The 20,013-nt window shown below is 39.4% G+C and overlaps 1 protein-coding gene across 1 annotated transcript in view; it reads left to right on the top strand.

The window, feature by feature from the left end:
* LOC122806131 (YEATS domain-containing protein 4-like) overlaps positions 1–20,013 on the top strand; it is a 460,120-nt gene that overhangs the window by 72,195 nt on the left and 367,912 nt on the right. The window contains exon 3 of the mRNA XM_044076368.1: positions 16,595–16,661. Coding sequence (XP_043932303.1) covers positions 16,595–16,661 — 67 coding nt within the window. The remainder of the gene's footprint in view (positions 1–16,594; positions 16,662–20,013) is intronic.

Raw genomic sequence — 20,013 nt, 5'->3', positions numbered from 1 at the left:
TGCTTGAAGGGCTAACCTGCAAAGAAGGTAAGACCTGGTGCCCCCTTTTTTGTTAATGTACCACATGGCTGTGGTGTTGTCTGTGTGAACCTTCAAGGGACCTAGGAACCAGAGCACATGGAAAGCTTGAAGGACCAAAATAAGACCTCGCATTTCCTTGATGTTGATGTAATTTGCAGTCTGCTGAGGTGACTTATGGCCTTGCATCTTCAGGGTGCATGAAACTGCTCCCCACCCCAGCTCTGATGCATCTGATCTGTGAAGAGTTCTTGAGACAGTTGAGACTGAGAGATGCTGATGAATCTACCAGTGAAATTCCAGTTTGAGACAAGAGAGTAGAGGAATGAGATCATCAAGCGGGTGGAGTTGTTGAAGCCACGCTAATATTATGTACCATTGAAATGTCCTTATGGGCAGCCTGGGCCAAGGAAGCATGAAGATAGTGGAGACCATGAACCCCAGAGCTCTGAGAAACTCTCTGGTTGGAAGAGAGGACAGGGGAAGGAGGAAGAGAAAATAACTTGTGAAGGACAAAACCTTGGAGGCAGGAAGAGTGCCAGCACAGGAAGAGTCTGGAACCTGAAGCCTAGAAAAACATGATCCTGACATGCAGTCAACATTGATTTCTGAATGTTAATTGTGAACCCCAGGCTGTGCAACAGAAGCTGGGTAAAATGATGATCCTGCACCAGCTTGGAATGGGATGGAGCCTGAAGCAAGTAAACACCCCTGGGGCTGTTGAAAGCCCAAAGGGCAAAGCAGAGAACTGAAAATGAGAGGAAAAAACAGAGAAATGCACATATTTCATGAATAGAGGGTGGCTAGGAATGTACAAGTAAGCATCCCTCAGATTAAAGGAAACCAGAAAGACTTGAGGGAGCAACAGAAAAAACAGAGTTTGAAGAGAGAGCATTCAGAAGGTGGGTACTGTGAGAAAAGTGTTTAGAAAGAAAAGATCCAGGGCATGTCTCCAAGATCCCTCTTTCCATGGAACCAGAAACATCCTGGAATAAAACTCCAAACCCCTGTATGTCTGCAGAACCAGTTGAATTATACCTTGGTCCAGCAGACCTTGCAATACTACTGGAAAGTGATGAAGCTGTTCTGTAGGGGGTTGAGGAATTCCAGAAAAGGAGGGAAGGGCCTTCCAGGTCATAATGAAGCCCTGCCTGATGATGGAGAGAACCCAGGTGTCTGTGGTGATCAGCTGCCAAATCAGGAGAGAAAAAGAAGGCTTGAGGGACAAGTAAACCTGGCTGAGAGGAAGGGAGGGTAGACAGTCAGATAGAAGCATACTTGTCAGGAAAGGACTGCTTCTCAAGTCTGGGTGTCTGACTAGTCATATCAAAAAAAAAAAAAAAACACCTAGAAGCCTTCTTACCTTTCGAAGACTGTCTAGGTAGCCTACTCACAAAAGCTGTCTTACTAGGATAGTTCCTCTTAAACTCGGGAATAGGTGAGTCAAAGATATTTCAAATCTTTCATGACATTACCCAGATTCTGTAAAGTCTTGAAAAGTTTAGCCACAGTAGTACTAAAAAACTTCTAGTTATCCAAGGGAGCATCCAGAAGTTTTACTTTGATATCATCTGGTAAATCCTGAAGGCACATGTTACCTAGATCCTGTAAAGTCTGGAAAAGATCAGCCACAGCAGTGCTAAACAAATTCTGGTTATCCAAGGGAGCATCCAGAAGTTTTACTTTGATATCATTTGTTAAGTCCTGAAGGCAAATCCAAGAATAGTGCCTCATCACTGAACCAGAGGCAGCAGCCCTAGAAGATGTATCTGATGCATAATATGTGCATTTAAAAGAGTGCTCCTACAACTGAGAAGTGGAACTGAGAAAAGAGAGAGCTGAGACTTTACCCTCAGAATCAGGCATATCAGAAACAATTTTTCCCACTTGGGATAAAAAGAGACAGAAAGTACCTAGTCATATGGGTCTTGTAATTGATGGCCCTGAAGGCTAAGGTAACAAAAGTGTAAACCTTTTTACCAATCCTCTCCGTGGCTCTACTATCCTTATCTGAAGGAAGGAACTTGGAAGAAGCCAACAGCCTAGAAGGCTTATCTGCAGAAACCAAAATGACTGCAGAATCAGAGGAAGGGAAATTATACAGGAACTTGCAGGCATCCAGCACCTTATAGAACCTGTCAGGTTTCTTAGGAGCTGAAGGTTAAGAATCTGGTGTCAGGAATGCAGAGGAAAATGTATCCAATAGAGCCGTCAACATAGGAAGTAAAGTAATTTTTGTAGGTTGGTAGTTTTACCAACATTTGCTGCTTGTTTTCCCCAGGAAAGAGGCATCATTTTCAGCTTGACAATGGAACAGACTACCTTGTCCCATGGTCAGTCCTTCTTACAGCCACAAATAGAAAACATTAAGCAAATTTCTTTGCCATCCCAGCAGACTAGTGACTTGCCTCAGTTGCAGGTGGGTGACTCTACTGTGGCCATTTGTTGTACCTCACACCACTCATCTTTTACCCTGGATCCCTTTGGTGTAGCACCTGCAGTCACTATGGACTGGGGGTTAGCTGCGTCCTCTGCATCTGTTGGAGTCTCCTCAGTGGGCAAGAGGAAAGCCACTCTAGTTGGTCCTGGAAGAGGCAACAGGGATGGTTTCCTTGTTGTGCCAGAATGCAGTGCCCTTCTCTGCGGAAGCAGCTGCTGCCTTTAGTAACACTGCTGGCCCCATTTTTCTTGTCAAAAAGAAACAAAACCAAGCATGTATCTACTCCTCCTCAAATTTCTTTGGGTAGGAGTAGTTTACTGGGACTGGCAAATGGTTTAATTCAGGATATCAAACCTTCTTGTAAAGCAGTTTCTGGCAAAAGAAAGAGGGATTCCTCTTTTCATGAAGAGATTCAAGATTCTGAGACTGAACAGGAAGATGCAGGGACACATTTAGAATTTGTCCTCAGATTTCTGATTCAGACTCAAGAGTTCAGTTTCTGATTCTCACTGTGAGTGTTTCTCTTTCTCTGAGACTATTGCTAGAATATCCCAATGTTTTCACTGGGAGAACACTGAGGTGTCTCAGTTCCCCAGAAATTACTATGAGTTGTTACATAAGGATTTCCCAGAACCTACACCCATTCCTCCTGTCCTGTCTGCTTTGCAGAATGTATGTTTTACTAGCCTGGTATTTTCCTGAAAGTCAGTCAGCAGTGCCTAAACAGGCAGACAGAATGTATAAAGTTCCTCTGTCTTTTAAATTTTTATACAATATTTCAAAACCTGACCCAGCTGCCATAGCCTTAGTTGATTCTTTTGCTACAAATCTCTTAGTTAATTCCAATCCTGCTCTTTCTAATAAGCATGTGAAAATTGCTGATAGGTATTGGATAAAATTGTATTCTTTTGCAACTTTGATTTGCAGAATTTTGAATTGTCTGGGTTATATGTTAAAGTTTGCTCTGAAAAATTGTGAACGTATAAGGAATATTTTATCTACAGTTTCTGCTCTATTGCACAGGTCACTACTCATTGTTAACAGTGTATATGACTCTGTTAATACTTCTTCCAGGGCTATGGCCACTGGTACTGTTTAAAGGATGGTTTGCTTGGCTGCATTCTCAGAACCTCCCAGATGATGTAAAAATTAGATATTAAATTCTCCCTTAGATATAGATTTAGTGTTTGTCCCCCTCTGCTTCTGAGGTGAAAAAAAGTGTAATGAAAAAGGGAAAGCTGATCCAGAGAATCTCTAAGATTTTTCAGCTTCCAGTTTGTCCAGGGGATTTTCTTCCTCATCATTCAATTCTGGCAAAAACAAACAAACAAACAAACAAAAAAAAAAAAACAGAATTCAGGTAAACAGACATTTAAGAAGAAATGGCAAGTTCCAAAAAGAAGTCTCAAACCTCCCAAAACCAAGGACAGTCCAACAAGTCTGAGTGAATATTCAGAGACGTTGTGTTCCCCTCCCACCCTGAGCCCTGGTTTATCAAAAATTATGACATTTGGACTAGGAGGATTGGGGATGGGGAGTGGGAATTTGCCCTTTCCCCACTGTTGTGCAATCTTGGAGTTGGTATATATAATTATCAGAGGGTGTGGGTACAGCTGGGCTTGCCCCTTGCATAAAGCATTTTTTTTGTTGATTTGGTTAATTCTGACCATTTGTGATTGATTTAAAGTAGGGTGATGTAGTAGATAAGTGATGTAGTTAAATATAATAATATTTGCATATATATAATTGTGTATTTTTGAATATATACAATTTGTCACCCAAAATATTAGGAAAGCAGTTCTCTTAGGGAATTTTTAGGGCTTTTTGGACATCTAGTTTTTAGTAAGATTTTCAAGTTGAAGTGAAATTGATATTTAATTAATGTTCATCATTATGATCACTGCTGCAGTAGCATTAGCTATATGGGTTATGCTCTTATAAGGATATAACAGCCAGCCAGCTTCCAAAGCTTAAGGGCACCTTCCTTGCACCCAAACTGTTAGTTTTCTCATGCTGAGCTAATGAAAAATAGTGGCTTGGGTGCCAAGCCCTTCAAAGCTTACATGCCTGCAGAGAGCTAAAGCCCTGAAAAGAACAGTACTGAGGAAATCAAAATAATTATCCACACCTTTGCAACAAAAATACACAAATATAAAGGGATGGAGGGAGGGAGCTACTACTGCAGCATTGATCATTCAAATATCTATTGTTATAGTAAATTTACTTACACAACTGTACTGTGTTCTTCACATTGGTCACTGCTGCAGTAACCTTACCTATAAAGGTAGAGTACCATAGCTTAGAGAGACTGAAAGGAGGAAAGATGAGGATCCAGGAGCCCCTGGAGAATGTTTCTAGCAAAGACTGTCCTAGATCTGCAAAAAGGAATCTAATTTATAATGCTTTGTAAAAGTATGCACAGAGGACCAAGTTGCTGCTTCTAGAATACTTCTATAATCCAACCCTTTCCAGAAAGCCACAAATGAAGCCAAGACCCTTGTAGAATGTGCCTTGACCCTGCATGGAATTGCCTTGTTCTGCTGGTGGGCATAAGAAATGGTAATAGCATGAAACAACTACTTAGAAATAGTCTGCTTTGACACAGATTATCCTATTTTTACATTCAGAAAAATTTAAATGTTGAAAAAGTTCATCACAGACTTTGTTCTCTCAAGATAGTACCTGAGTAGTCCATGGACATCCAATATATGGAGTATCCTTTCTCTCTCTCATTTTTAATTTCTGGAAAGAAGACAGAGAGATGACAGATTGGCTCAAAGCAAGTTTGGATACCACTTTAGGCATACATGAAAGATTAAGTCTCAAATAAACCCTATATCTGTGGAAAATGAGATTGGATTGAGCTACCACAAGAGCTTGCAACTCAGATACTCTTCTTAGAGAGGTCAGAGCAATAAGTAACACTTTTTTTTCATCTTAAGGACTTCACGCCACCCTGATGAGCTGGCTCATATGGAGCAAGGGTTACTTTTTCTAACACAAAATTAAAGTCCTAAGGAGGAGTCACCTGTTTTCTAGGGAGCTTGGCATGCAACACCCCTTTCAAAAACATTTTCATATGAGATTGTATTGAAAGATGGGGATCCATAGGCAGGCATGCTAAAATGACTGATAGATAAACCTTGATGGAGGAGTTAGACAGACTAGAGGATAGTAACTCACACAACTAATGTAGAACCAGAGAAACACTAGCCCTGAATGAGTGCTGGTTCCTTTCTTTCACCAATTAGAAACCCTTTTACATTTAGTAATATATGATTTTTCTAGTAAAAGTCTTCTTGCCTCCTTTAATACCAGCTGTACATCCTCAAAAAAAGTGCATAAAACAAATTAAGATTGTATTGTCCAGGCAGTTAGTTGCAGTTGTTTGGGATCTGGATGCATCAAACACCTTTTGTCTTCTTTGAGTAATTCTAGTCTGTTATGAAGCTTGTAGTATCTGCCCCTGCCCACTTCCAAAGGAAGGAAGGCCCTCTGTTCCCTGTAACAGAAGAGAGTCTCTACAATGATCTTTGGTGAGTCGTTCTGAATCTTCAAAATGATACTGGATATTAATTGAAAGACCGGAAAAGCATACAGGAAAACTCCTGTCCAAGGAAAAGAAAAAAAGTGTCTGTCTTCCTGGCCTTCTTGCCTGGAGTCCTGGAGCAGAATTTTGCCAACTGATTATTGTGAGTGGAGTTGAAAAGATCTGTTTGATGTGTTCCCAACAGCTGGATCAATTCCTGGAAGATCCCATGATTCAATTTCCATTTATGAAGTTTTATCCTTGAACTGCTCATCTCAGAGCGTCTTCTGTGTGTCGACATGCGTGAATGGGCATTCCTTCGTGGAAGGTTGTGCGTTAGGCCCGGCAAGCCAGCACGTAAAACTGTACTGCCAATCATTAGCGGAACGGAGTTCCGCTGTGGCGACCCCTAACCGGGAAAAGCCGAAAGACACAAAATCCTTCAACTGCTCAGCTTGTCTGTCACACAGTTTTACTCTAATAGCATGTAAGATGCCTGTAGAGTGAGACTGTGCTGAAAAGATATAACCCAGGCTATCACGGTTAGCCTGCATAGAGAGTAAGATCTGTCCCCCCCATTTGTTTATGCACCATATCTTTGTGGTGTTGTCTGTAAACACTTGTAGAGGTCATGGGAACCATGGATGATTGAGATAGCTGAGATAATTTATGTGTCAACATCTCTTTTTGTGCTTACAGTATGTGTTTTGGTTCATCTTTTGTGTTCCAAAGACCCTGCATGTTTATTCTTATAGACACTGCTCCACAAAGTCTGAAGAGTCTGTTGTTACAGACTGTGCTGGAGCTGAAAGGGAAAATGGGAAACCTGGATTCTGATAAATCTTGTGCCTCTACCAAAAAATATTCCCTTTCACAAACTGGAATCTGGAATATCAGGAGACATTGATTTTGGGACTATACAGATTCCAGCTGCCACTGGATTTTTCTCATGTGGAGTCTTGCAAGAAGAATCATGGGAATCATAAATGCCATGACATCCAGAATTATGAGATGTAACCTAGTTGAGACAGTAGTCTGAGAGGCATACCTCTCAACCTTTTAGCACAAGAAATCTGGACAAAGCCTGACATAATGGGGGGGGGGGTCAAAGGCCCCAAAACAGGGACACATTTTAAATATTACTCTTATAAACTTTGAAAGTTGCTAGTATAACAGGGTTAGCGTTAGCATGCATTTCCTGAAGGATATGACATCTGAAACACAACTGTATGTCATTATTTAGTGATTTTAATATTTAGAACATCCCAGCGATTTGCACTAAAACACAATTTTTATAAGAAACAGACCAAAAATATGAAGCAAAAATCTGGACATTCTGCAAAATCTGTACAATTGAGAGGTATGCTGAGAGTGAAAAACACAGGAACAGATCTAGATACAAATTTACTCTTTCCCTGTGGAAGAAAAGCTTTTTGAATTGAGACATTTTGCAGACAGCTCAGAAAAACAATTCTATGAAAATGAGTTAAACAAGACATGTTCTCCTAGGACCACTGTCTGTGTAGGGGATCCCTTACCCAAGTGAGAGATTCCTGACACTTTGAAAAAGACTCTGCAAAGATAAGTAAGTAATTTAAATAAGGAAAAATGTGAATATATTGCAGTCTACAGTAGGTTGTTACTGGAGCCAGACACTTTGTGAATACCTTTGGAACAGTGGATAGACAAAAGGGTGATGCAGAGAACTGATAATGTGATCCAGACACAGAAAACTTTAAGGAACATCTAGTAGCTGAATCTACAGCAATGTGATGATATTCATCTTTTAAATCTGGTATTACCAGAAAACTCAAATGGGGAATAAGCGTTATCAATTTGTGAAAGGATACAATTTTGAACTTGGGTACTATCACAAACAGGTTCAAAAAGGAAATATCCAGAACAGGTATCCAAGAATCTTCTTTCTTTGGCACCAGAAACATCCTTGAATAAAACTCTTCTCCTAACTGAGTAGAAGTGACAGCTTCTATTACATCCTGAGACAGCAGATGCTCAATGACAGGAGGATAAAAAGGAGCTTGGTTTGGTGGATAAGGCAAATCCCTTGAAAAGGAAGACGAGACTTCTACTGCCCTTTGTAACCTTGATATGTTACTTTCAGAGCCCATCTGTCTAAAACTATCTCTTGCTAAAGAGAAGAATGGAAGTTCAGACTTTCTGGCAGAATTAAATGTTTACATTTGCCAGGGTAGGAAGGGAGAGAGGAGGGAGAGGAGTCTTGAAGATAGTCATTGGGACTTATTAGACTGTCTTTTGGTCTGGAAGAGGGTTCTGCTTTCTTTTTGGAACCTCCTTGCCATTACTTTTTAAATATTTGTTTACTAGCAGCTTGGTGTGATTGCTTATTGTACTTTTTTGATAAAGGGAGTAGGGGTGGCATTAAACCCTTTGCCAAACTTGGAGAAGGAAGATTCAACAATTTGAAAGATGGACTGGATCAGCTTACCTCTGACGTCACATTTTCTAAGGACCTCAGCGGCAGCAAGTCCAAAATCTAACACTCTCAGTTCAAGGAAGAATTCAAAATTTCAGATTGGATGTCTTCTGGAAGGTTTTGAGAATGCAACCAAATAAACCTCATCATGACAGTAACAGTGGCTGGAAGTGGCATCAGCAGAATCATAACTTAGCACATTTCAAAGACTGGGTAGCAATTAAGTTACACAAATTAGATTCTTCCTCACACGAGGCAACAGATGGCATAATATTCCTCATGTTCTCAAAAGGGGCAGGCATAAACTTTAACATGTAAGTTTAACAGGTGAGAATTCTAAAAATAAGTGTTGTTTAAAGATGTGCTGGTACTAGCCAGATGTTTAGCAGCAGCCAGATTCAGTAGTGCAACTGCATCTGGAACTGATCTGGGATTAGTGTAGATAAATTTAAAGGACTAAGGAATTTTATGCAACCTATTTGCTTTCTTGGGGGCAGCAGGTTGGCTGTCAGGCAAGCTACAGGCTGTAACAAAACATCCTCCAAAGCTGAAAGAACTGAAGAAACTGGAGAAAATCCAGCTGCAATAAACCATGGGACAGTGGAATGTTATTATATTCAAAATTAAACAACTGATTCATTCTTGAAATAGTATCAAAGAAACAGAATATTTTAAGGGACTGGCAGAAGTCACATTCTCCCCAGAATCTGAATCAAAAATCTGAAGAGACTGTCCCTTCACAAACATTTTGAAGTTAAACTGTAAGGGTCAACAACCTGAACTAAACACCCTGAACTAAGCCCAATAAATTATTCCTGTCCAAAGTGAATGACACAAAAGCAGAAATATGTATTAAGTTTTTGTTTCTTTTTAAGAGGAATTTCTAAAGAAGCAGACCAGCTTTTACCAGGAAAAAACACCCTATGGACATACATAAAATTCTGGATAGGCAGGGGTGTATTCCCTGCCTCTCTTTCCAGGAATGGCTAGAGTGTCTCTCCCTTGCCGACAAGAGCACTTCAGCAGCCACAGAGGACCTGTCTATCCCTCTGTCTGTAGTGGCTGTAGGGACTACACAACAGGGAGCCACGGGAAAATAATTGTCTGAGGAACCAGAAATGGGCACAGCAGTGTCACTCATCTGTGGCTGAGCCATTTCAGCACCCTGCTGTGATGGTAAAAGCTGTTTAGTAATTTTCTTCTTTTTGTGGTTAGAAGAAGGAAGAACTAAGAAACCACTATGGTGTCCACGATTAAGCCAAAAAAATAATGTCAGATTCCCAGGAAAGCCTGGTTGCAGTAGTCAGTGAAACAGGTAAATAGTAAAAAAGTAACATTTTCCACAAACGTACAGTAAAAAGAGCTTTAAAGCCTTACCCCTGCCACAAAAGTAAAATAAAACAACTTTTATCAGAGAAAAACTTGTTTGGACTAATTTAAAACTACTTAGTACAAGGTATGACAAATGGCTTCCAAAATACCTGTATATTTATGTTATCAGAAAAACACTAGTGGGTACAGTTAATCCTTTGTCTCTGACTCTGAGTATGGAATTTTAAGCTATATTAATTGAGATTATCTGTGCTGTGATATTAATCACTTTTCATTATGCCATATGTCTTATATTTGTTTAGCAGACTGAGGCTGAAACTTGAAAGGCATAACGTTAGGGATCCAAGAAATTGATACAAAAGAAGTGGCATATGCATACAAGGTGAGTGGATAGATTTCTGAGGTGCTCAGAATATGAAGCAGCAGTTTTGCTCAGGTGGCTTTGTCATGGTAGAGGATAAGTGGCATTCTGGAGAATGGGGTAGATTCACAGTAGAATATGATAAGTAGAGATGTTAGTGGACTTGCTGATCATACAATAAAAGGAAAGACTGAGACTGGGCAGGAAGAGGCAGCAGGAAGACTACAGACATGGTGAGGATGGTACAATTTTGGATGTTGAAAGGCAGATGCCAGGAATATATAGGCAGAGGTTTGCCAGTGGATAAAGACAAGTGGGGTAGCACAAATTAAGGTGAATGTGGAAGTTGTAGTCATAACAGGAGGACAAGGAAAAGGAAGTCAGTGTTGATGAAGAGCTGCAAACAACGGGGACAGGTAATAAGAGGTAGACAGAGTCATTGGTGGCCAGGCAGTAAGCAATGGACAAGATGAGTATGAGGGAAGTGGGAAAAGTAGACCACTCAGTCACGTGGGAAAGGCCGAGTGCAAAAGAAACATAACAGGGAAAGGTCTTGTAGGAAGAGGACAGGACAGATGGGGAAGAGATTGCATGCATCATGATTAGACAACCAGCACAGTTTGTGAAAAATGGAGAGTGGTGGAAATAGAGGTGGAAGGGCTACAGCTAAGAGGGGTAGTGGAATGATGGCAGGATGTAAAGGAGAAGACAGATACAAGGACAAAAGAAAGAATTTTGATGACTGGAGCTTCAGTTTCAGAGGATTACTGGTTATGGCAAGTAAGAAAGGAGGGACCAGAGTTTAATAAAATCAGTCTTGGTGCTTAACACTCAGTGAAACATGGAAGGAGATGACAAAAGTAATCACTAAGGTGAAGGGGTGAATGCATGCTATGGTACATGTAGGCAGCAGGGATCTTTCAGAGAAGACAGCCGATGTGGTAGCAAGCAAAGCCAGGAACAGGGCATCCAAAAGTCAGGAGGCAGGTTAGGGTTAGCATTCTCAGAAGTGTTACCTGTATCACCAGCCAGCACACAGAGGAAAGAAAGGATTAGGAAATATAATGACCGACTGTGACAGTGGACAAAAGAGAAGCAACTGGGGCCAGTAGGAGGGATGGTGAAAGACTTGACTGAGAGAAAGGCCAATGCTTTGCAAGGGGCAGGTTCCAACTTAGCTCAGAAGATGCTGCTTAATAACAGTACCTGTAAATGAAAAGAAAAGGGGTGATGGAGAATGAAATAAGCAGAAAATGGATGGGGTAAATATTTAAACAACAGACAGAAGGTAAAAATATACAGACCATAGCAAAGGAACAAACACGGGTGACTGTGAGCTTGGCTGGGTGGTTTTACTCTACAAGAAGTCTGTGTAAGAAGATGGAGCAAGCAGTGATGTAAGAGGGAATAGTGGACATGCAAATATAAAACAAAATCATGGGCCAGTGGTAACAGGAGATGGAACTTGGAGATGCCTGGGTATAGTTTCTTTAACAATGACACTGAAAGGAGAAATGGGGTGAAGTTAACAGTTTGCATAATGGATGGTGTCATAAGTATAGTCAGATAGGAGGAAGAACATCAATTCATGAAGGAAACATGGGTGCAGTCATGGCCAGAAACTATGTTAAATACCTTGACTGTTAAGGCAGAGGAAGGGGTGAGCTGGTATTGTCCCCTAGACATAACAAGAAATGAGGAGGAGAGACTGGATGAGAAAATAAAATAGTAGGTTAAGGGGAAGTGAGTCATACTTATGAGGATCTAAATCTGTCAGGAGTAGACTAACAACTGGGGTAAAAGACAGGTCCTATTAAAGGCAGAAAGGAGGGGATGGGGAGTTAGAAGAAGCATGGTAGAAGGAGGTTAGCTAAAAGAGCAGCAAGGATTGCAAGGGCAGCAAAAGTGAAAGGTGAAAGGAACTTAGCAGTCTGGATCAAGAAGGGAAGCAAAGGCTTTTTTATATAGACTATCCTATGAGTAGTCACTGGGTTTTTTTGATCGGAGTCTGCATGTCCTCCCTGTGGTCGCGTGGGTTTCCTCCGGGTGCTCCGGTTTCCTCCCACATCCCAAAGACATGCTGTAGGTGGACTGGATACTCTAAATTGGCCCTAGGTGTGAGTGTGTGTGTGTGTGTGTGTGTGCCTTCTGTGGAAGGTTGGGTGCCGGGCTGGCAACTCAACACAGTAAAACTCCACTGCCGATCATGAGCGGACAGGTGATCCGCTGTGGTGACCCCTAACCGGGAAAAAGCCGAAAGAAGACGTCAGTGGGTTTTTTGATGAAGAGTTGCATGTTGAAAATTGAATGTTGTTGTGATTTTCACTACAATATGTCACAATTTTGAGCCAGAGGAGCTCTTTGCAGTTTTTCCCCTTTTCTTCACTGTGGTACACCAAGGGAGTTGGTGTATATAATTTAGGGGAGTGGGGGTGCAGGAGGATATGCCTTCTCCCCTGACAAAAATATTTTTTTCTGTTTTTTTTTTTCTTCTTTTTTTTTTTTTTTTAAATCAGCATATTTGAATTCCAAATATATGAGTCATAGGTAAACCTTTTAAAATAAATAACAGAAGGAAGGGAGGGAGGGAGGGATTTAACTGGCTGAGTTGAGTAAAGACTGGGATAGGGATCATGGAATACTATGAAATGCAAAAGTACTGAATTATTAATCTTCTTCATTCTTTACAAAGAAAAGCAGCAGGAGGGTGTTCTGCTGGGAGGTAGGCAAGGTATAAAAAGGAGAATGCCAGACAGATGACAAGCTAGAGAGGGAGATGAGGAAATGAGACTGACTGCCCTCATGGAGAATTAATTTCTAGGAACAGATGGGTTACCTCTGATAGTCCTCATAAATCTGGTTAGTATGTTACTAGACACCTGACAAAGATCTTCAGCTGATTACTGGATAGTGCCAAAGTGCCAAAAGACTACAAGTATGACACCCTTACAGAAGGCGGACAGAAAAAAATCTAGAGAACAACATGCCTCTTAGCTTAACAACAGTAGAAGGGAAAATCACAGAGAAAATCCTGCTAGTAGGCCTGGCAGCATTTTTGTAAGACAATGATCTTTAGGACTACAACCAACATAGATTCACAGCCAGAAAAAAATGTCAATCAGATCTGATCCTACTTTATTTTCAGCAATATTTTTAGGCATTACTGGCAAATACCTAATTAAAGGAGTTTTCTCGGTTGATCTGAAAAGAGTTTTCCTTCGTTAATGCCTTATGACACATCTGTTAGATCATTGCTTTGGTGAAGAGCCTCTCTTATGGAAGAGCAGCCATATACGCTCTTATCCTTCAATGTGAATACTGAATCTTCCTCTTCTAGTTGTGTATCACCTCTGGGGTACCAGACTGGGTTATTCCTCTCCCTATTCCTTTTTTATTATTGCTTATTAGTGACTTAATCCTGATTCTTGAACTTCATTGTATAATAATAATGTTGTTTTCCTAAAGTCTGGTTCCGATATTACGGATATGTAGTATACCTTACAAGAAAATCTTCAAAACATCTGAAATACATGGTTCAGCAACTCATCTGTTAAGGTAAACAATATGATAACAAATTACATTATTCAGGGCCACTTGTAAGCTAACCAAAGCCTGTTACACCACCTTTGCAGGACCAGAATAAGTCTTTGGTTAGAAAAGTCCACCTCTTTAGTGTCTGATTTTGTACAATCCTGTATTATCACTAATGTGTTGCTTGGACTGCTAAACAAGCTCTAAGGCAGTTTCTTAAAAAAAGCTAGACCACCCACTGATAAGACACACTGCTTCAGTTTCAGTAATGAGTACAGCACGTTCCCCCAGCCACCACACAAACAACACATTTTTTTCTCTCAGTATCTGTTAAGATCTCAGCAGAATAAACAGTTATACTTGGGTGGCCTTCTTTTGGACTAAATGTTGGAGAAAGAGTTGGGGACATCAAGCTGGAACTTTCTAACTACTTCTCTTTGGTTCAGTCTGGAACACCAGTAAACTGAGAGATTGTAAGTGTTCCAGTGGTGCAGCCATCTTTTTAATATTTATACTTGCTTTCATCATAGGGATCCCTGGGTACTTAGTAAACACTAACACATAAGACACCTTAAACACTCCATTAATATTTCTACTTTTGAAGCCTATACCTCTTCTCTGCTTGCATTTATTCATAAAAAGGAAATGTATTGTGCACATTTGTATTTATAAACTTTCTTTTTCTCTTATTAAAGATTATTTTCTAAATGCATATTTTATAGGTTCATAGGTTTATAGGTATATACTAGGCTAACGACCACCCGTGCCTTTATAAGCATAGCCATGAAATCCAATCCAACAGTGCATCTAAATTGGAGGGGTATGTTAGTTGGGGTGTTTGCTAAAAAGTTATGTGGGAGGATATGTTAAGGAATGTTTACTATTGGTCTTTTTCTACAGGAAACATGGGGCCAGCCTGGGGGGTGAATTTACAATTTCTCATCCAATGTTAGTGAATGTTTACTGTCAGCCTCTGTCTATAAGAGATGTAGGGGCCAGCCTGAGGATGAATTTATGATTTCCCATCCAGTGCTCAAGATTACATTTGAATAGGGTTAGGGATGTTTCACATGGATAGGGAGTCTATTCCAGAATATGGGGATCATTTGATACACATATCTGTCTTGCCAGCATGTTCTATTTATGTCACGAGCAAAGTTCAAATCCCTGGATCTAATGTTTCTGGTGCTGCTCATTTTGTTGGTGTGCATAAGCTCCATCAGGGCTGGATCAAAGGATGCCTTATATACTAAGCATTGATCACCTCTCAGTAACCTGTAGAAGACAGAGTATAGAGACAGGGCTTTAAGGCAAGCTGTATAAGACAATTTGTTAATATCCTGGATTCTCTTGGTGAAGAACTTCTGCAGGCATTCCAAATGTTGCATATGCCTAGTCAGAATCACGCCGAAGGGGGCACTATACTCAATGATGGGTCTGATAAGGGCTGAGTAGAGTGGTACTATAATTTCCTTGAACCTGGATGCCATACCTTACTTAAAAGTTGAGCAATGTAGAATGACTCTCCTATCATCTTGGCTTTATGTTGATCAAATGCCAGATTACTGTCTACATATGTTCCCATTTCTCTAACTACTCTGTCATATGTTAGGGATGTCTTATCAATGGAGTAATTTGTCTGGGTTTAAGTTTTCCCAAAATGCACTATAATGTACTTCTTTGCAATTCATTTTAATATGTGGCTTTGGCAATAGTCATCTGTCTGTGTTAGACCTTCTTGCAGGATGTTGGTGTCATGCAGGGAGAATTTATGATAGCTCCCAATCTTCAGTCCTCTGCAAACTTGGTGAGTCAGGCCCTTGACATTAACCTTGACATATGGAAAGTAGATACCAAACAGGAGTAGCCCCAGCATGGAGCCCTATGGTACTCTGCTGGTGTACTGGGAAAGAAAATAAGAAGAGCATAGCACTGCTGTTTATTGTCCGGTGGCTGCAGTCATGTAGACAGAAATTTGTACTACAGTCTGGCTCGGTACACAACATTACCCACAATTCCTCTTTCTAATTAAGGTAACATAACTCTACTGTCAAAAAGGTAAAATGCCATAAATTAATTCATAAGATGAAATAGTCAAATGCCCATACATATAAACAAATAATCCATATGTGGTTCACTTTCCAAAATGCATGTGCCAAGATGGCTTTTAAAGTCCCTTTCAATGCTTATCACTAATATTGATTCAAATATCTCTGTCCGTCTCCTGTGAAATGTCTAGCTCCTTTTCACTACATTGTAAACTTTCATTATTACTGAACAGTCAGTCTGTATTTGGACTCATCTCTACAAGAAAGTGAGTGTCCACAATTATACATGCTCTTTTTATGTGATCTTGCCTACTCTCAGTGATACTACTGAAAGAAAATAGAGCTTTATAATTTATTACCCATAATCCATTTTGGACCTTTCCCTGAAGTATTTTAAATGTGCAGTGACTTTGACTGTTTAAAGTGTCTGTCCTTTGCATGCTTGACAATTTGAAACTCTAGTAAATAATTTTTTTTTTCTCACAGCTACAATGAGGTCTGGTCTGAGTAGGTTAGTTCATCTTTTGACAGCACTAAGCTATGTGTAGTATTTTGTAAATGCATGTTTAATTCTACCTGTCATTGTAATTTCTTGAAAATGTATTTGCTAAGACTTTTTGTTTAGTAACTTTTGTTCATAAACATTTGCTTTATGCATTTAGCTTTGAAATGTCAGAAGCAGCATATCTATTTAACTAGAATAGATTTTAGTTAGAACTATTAACCTATATTTTCTTGTAATTTTGCCATAAATATCATTCTTCTTGTGTGTAGATAATGGCTGAAAAGAATCTTAGGACAAACCCACTTAATCTGCTTAAGACTCAAATAACAAGTATCGCTGACAGTAAATAATTATGTTTTTTTTTCCCATTTAAAGGATATGTCTGTCTATGTGAAGGAAATTCAGTTTAAGTTGGATGAAAGCTATGGAAAGCCCTTGGGAAGTATGTAAAATTCTTTTTTTTTCCCATGTTTTCTTTGCTAATTTCCCATTTGATCTTTATCACAGCTGCATTCTCTATCTCTGGTCACAATTTTTGGCAGTTCCATCGTTTGCACTTGGACCGTCTCAGAAACCTAAGAATGTATGCAATACCTTTTCTTTTTAAAATAATAATGCAATGTTTTTGTCAAACTGGAGTAATAATTTCTCCTCCTTCCCTTTCTCTGTTTTCCTTTTCTTTTTTCTTTTTTTTTTTCTTATTTGGTGAGGATCTTTGCATACTTGTAAGTTACAGAGAAGATTATGAGAGAGTTGCTGATCATAACATGCTTATTATGTGTCTGAGATATGGATGCCAAGAAAGTCACCTCAAGAGTGAAGCTCTAGAGCTCAAGAGCGAATAACTGAACATAATTCTTTGTAGTGCATGAAGCTTTACCTCTGCTCCATGTACTACTAGTTACAGGGGGAAAAAAATAAGTGTTTTGCTGGTTTTCAAATCCGTAAAGCACTTAACGAGCTCTGTCAGAAAGACAGTGAAGCACAGTCCCTTATGTTTATACTCACCTTGCCATGCCTCTCAATTGTCCTGATTTTTGCCTCATATGTTTGGTCTGTTCCTCATAAAATATTTGTTTTTTGGACAAACCACTGAGGATTGACATCACAAAATAATGACATACATTTGAGTTTCAGACTTTGTAATCTTCAGAAAATGCAGCCAAAAACATATCCTTTTATTTTTTCTACTTTCTAAATTTATAAGAGGAAGGGATACCTTATCAGTGCAGACAGCAGGCAGAAACATACCTGTTTTTTATTTTGTCACTGTCTGGGTAGTACAGGCAGATTTTACTGCCAAGCTGAAGACCTGACCGTAGCCAGTTAAGCAGGGGTGCTTAACATTTGTTAAGTTCAGGTCTCACACTATGGTAGCACTTAACTGATTTCTCTTTGCTGAATATTGGAGCTTAAGTGCCACACTCCATGCACTAAATATATATTAATCTATTTTAGTAGATGTAAAGATAGGTTGGGTCACTGAGGGACCTGTACAATGCTGACATTAAAAAGATGTAATGTAATCTAGATAATTATCTGTGGCAACAAAATATCAGTACCACTAAGATTACATAAGGATACTGGTTAACAGCAATGTGTTTGGAATGGATGACAAACTAATTCCGACTTCATAACCAAGTCTAAGAAACACTGAGGGCAGACTTTCAAGATGTCTGCACACTGAGTAACAGCTTAATTTCAGCCCTCCTAATGTGAAAACAGAAACTCACAAAAGAGAGCAAGTAAATATTTCTTTTTAGGTAAATTTTAGTTACTGGCCAGTAAGTGCACTGCCTGTATGCTAGCAAAGAAGAAATTCAGAGAACCTGAAAGAAAATTAATCATAAAAGGTGAGGAGAAAACTCTAGCTGTGAAGAATCCTGCAGCTGTTCTACAAAAAGCAGTTCAAGCTTTAGCTTTGGTGCAAGACACGACTTCTAGTAATCTAGAAGAATAAATAAGTCAGATGTGCTCAGAACTGGTTAAAATAAACAAAACACTGAAGGAGCATATCAACTTGAATAACTAAAGGCTGGAAAAAAATGAAAGAAGCTTTCAACAGATATTCAGATGAGATGATAAAACTGCAAAATCAGAGGTCAAAATGAAGAAAAGGTTGGCTGAGTATGAGACTGCTCAAGAAGGAGTGTTTCCAAAAATCTCTTGTATAACAGGCAACATGGGATATATGCAAATTACCCTTTAAGGATATCAGGTGTTTCAGCTAAATGACAATTCTGAATGTCCATGACTTTTTCTTTTACTTTTAAGTCTATTGATGGACAATTTCAGGCCAATAAAGCCAAACCCCTCTAGCTGTGGACATGCATGTTTCAGCCTTCTTATGCCATCATCAGCACAGCATAAGAGGAAGGTTTGACATTTGGAAACCGGGGTTGTTGTACCCAATTGATATCCACAAACATTAGGGTATCTACAAAATATGCCAACTAACAAACTAAAATGATGAGTTAAAAGGTCACACAGAAAAACCAACTGGTTAAAAAACACACACAAAAAATCTAGCAAAGCTAGACTTTCCACTGTGTGATACCTTAAACCTCTTGTATCACAGGCAACATGGGATATATGCAAATTACCCCTTAAGGATATCAGGTGTTTCAACTATTGGCCTGAAATTGTCCATAAATAGACATAAAAGTAAAAGAAAAGTCATAGACATTCAGAATTGCCATTTAGCTGAAACACCTGATATCCTTAAAGGGTAATTTGCATATATCCCATGTTGCCTCTGATACAAAAGATTTAAGGTATCACACAGTGGAAAGTCTAGCTTTGGTAGATTTTTCTTTTTGTGTTTTTTAACCAATTGTTTTTTTCTGTGTGACCTTTTTACTCATTGTTTTACATTTCCAAAAATGGTAGGATTAGAGGACAGAGCACGTAGGGAAAACCTGACCTTTCCTGTTGTATGAAAGAAACTGGAAGGAACAGACTGTATTAATTTTATGAAAGCACAAATAATCAACTGGCAGGGTATTCCACAGCAGGAGCTGTTAGTTGAAAGGGCACATCTTGTGTATGCTCCAAATCTGGCCATAAGAAAACAGCCAAGTCCTTTAACAGTAAAGATGCAATTACATCAGGAGAAAGAGTTGTTTTTGACAAAATTGTGGCAGAAGGGCAAAGTACTAAATGCTGGAGACAGTAGAGTGTTTGTAGTAAATGATTACTCATTGTATACCAGGCAGAAGAGGAGTAAATTTATTCCATTAATCAGGGATGTTGAGAAGCAGGTGTGAGATTCAAGCTGCTGGATCCATTTTTTCTGCTGGGTCAAACTCATTTTTTGATGCAGAACATGTTAAGGAGGAAATATAAAAGCTTGTCCAACAAAAAGTGAGCTATCAAAGCAAAGGGGCTTCTGCTGCTTATTCTTTAGTTAATAAAGATCATAGATTATGCCAGTGAAACCTTTTCAAATGTTCCAAAAGAAAATGCTTGAGAAATAGAAAAAGCCCATGAGTTGACTATAAGAACCAGGAGTATGTTGGAAATTAATCAAAGACTGGATCTGAGAGATGGAGATTAACAGGAAGAAAACCAGCAACTTAAAAATTAATGAATAAATGTGGTATTCCAAAGCATCAATTTCATTTGTGAAATTTGACAGAACAAGAAAACTTGAAAATATTCAACTTTTTGACTTTGTTAAACTTGTAGGGGACTCCAAAGCATGAGCCCTACTTCATGTCAATGTTTGGAAGAACATTAAGATGAGAGGAAAGAAGAAAGAAAAGGGTAACTAAGTAAAGCAAATGTTGCTCTCA

Source organism: Protopterus annectens, chromosome 7.part0 (assembly GCF_019279795.1).
Source record: "Protopterus annectens isolate FY-2018-M chromosome 7.part0, PAN1.0, whole genome shotgun sequence".
In the NCBI taxonomy this organism is placed as follows: domain Eukaryota; kingdom Metazoa; phylum Chordata; order Ceratodontiformes; family Protopteridae; genus Protopterus; species Protopterus annectens.
Note: the sequence above shows the minus strand (reverse complement) of the source record. Positions and strands in the feature narration are given on the sequence as shown.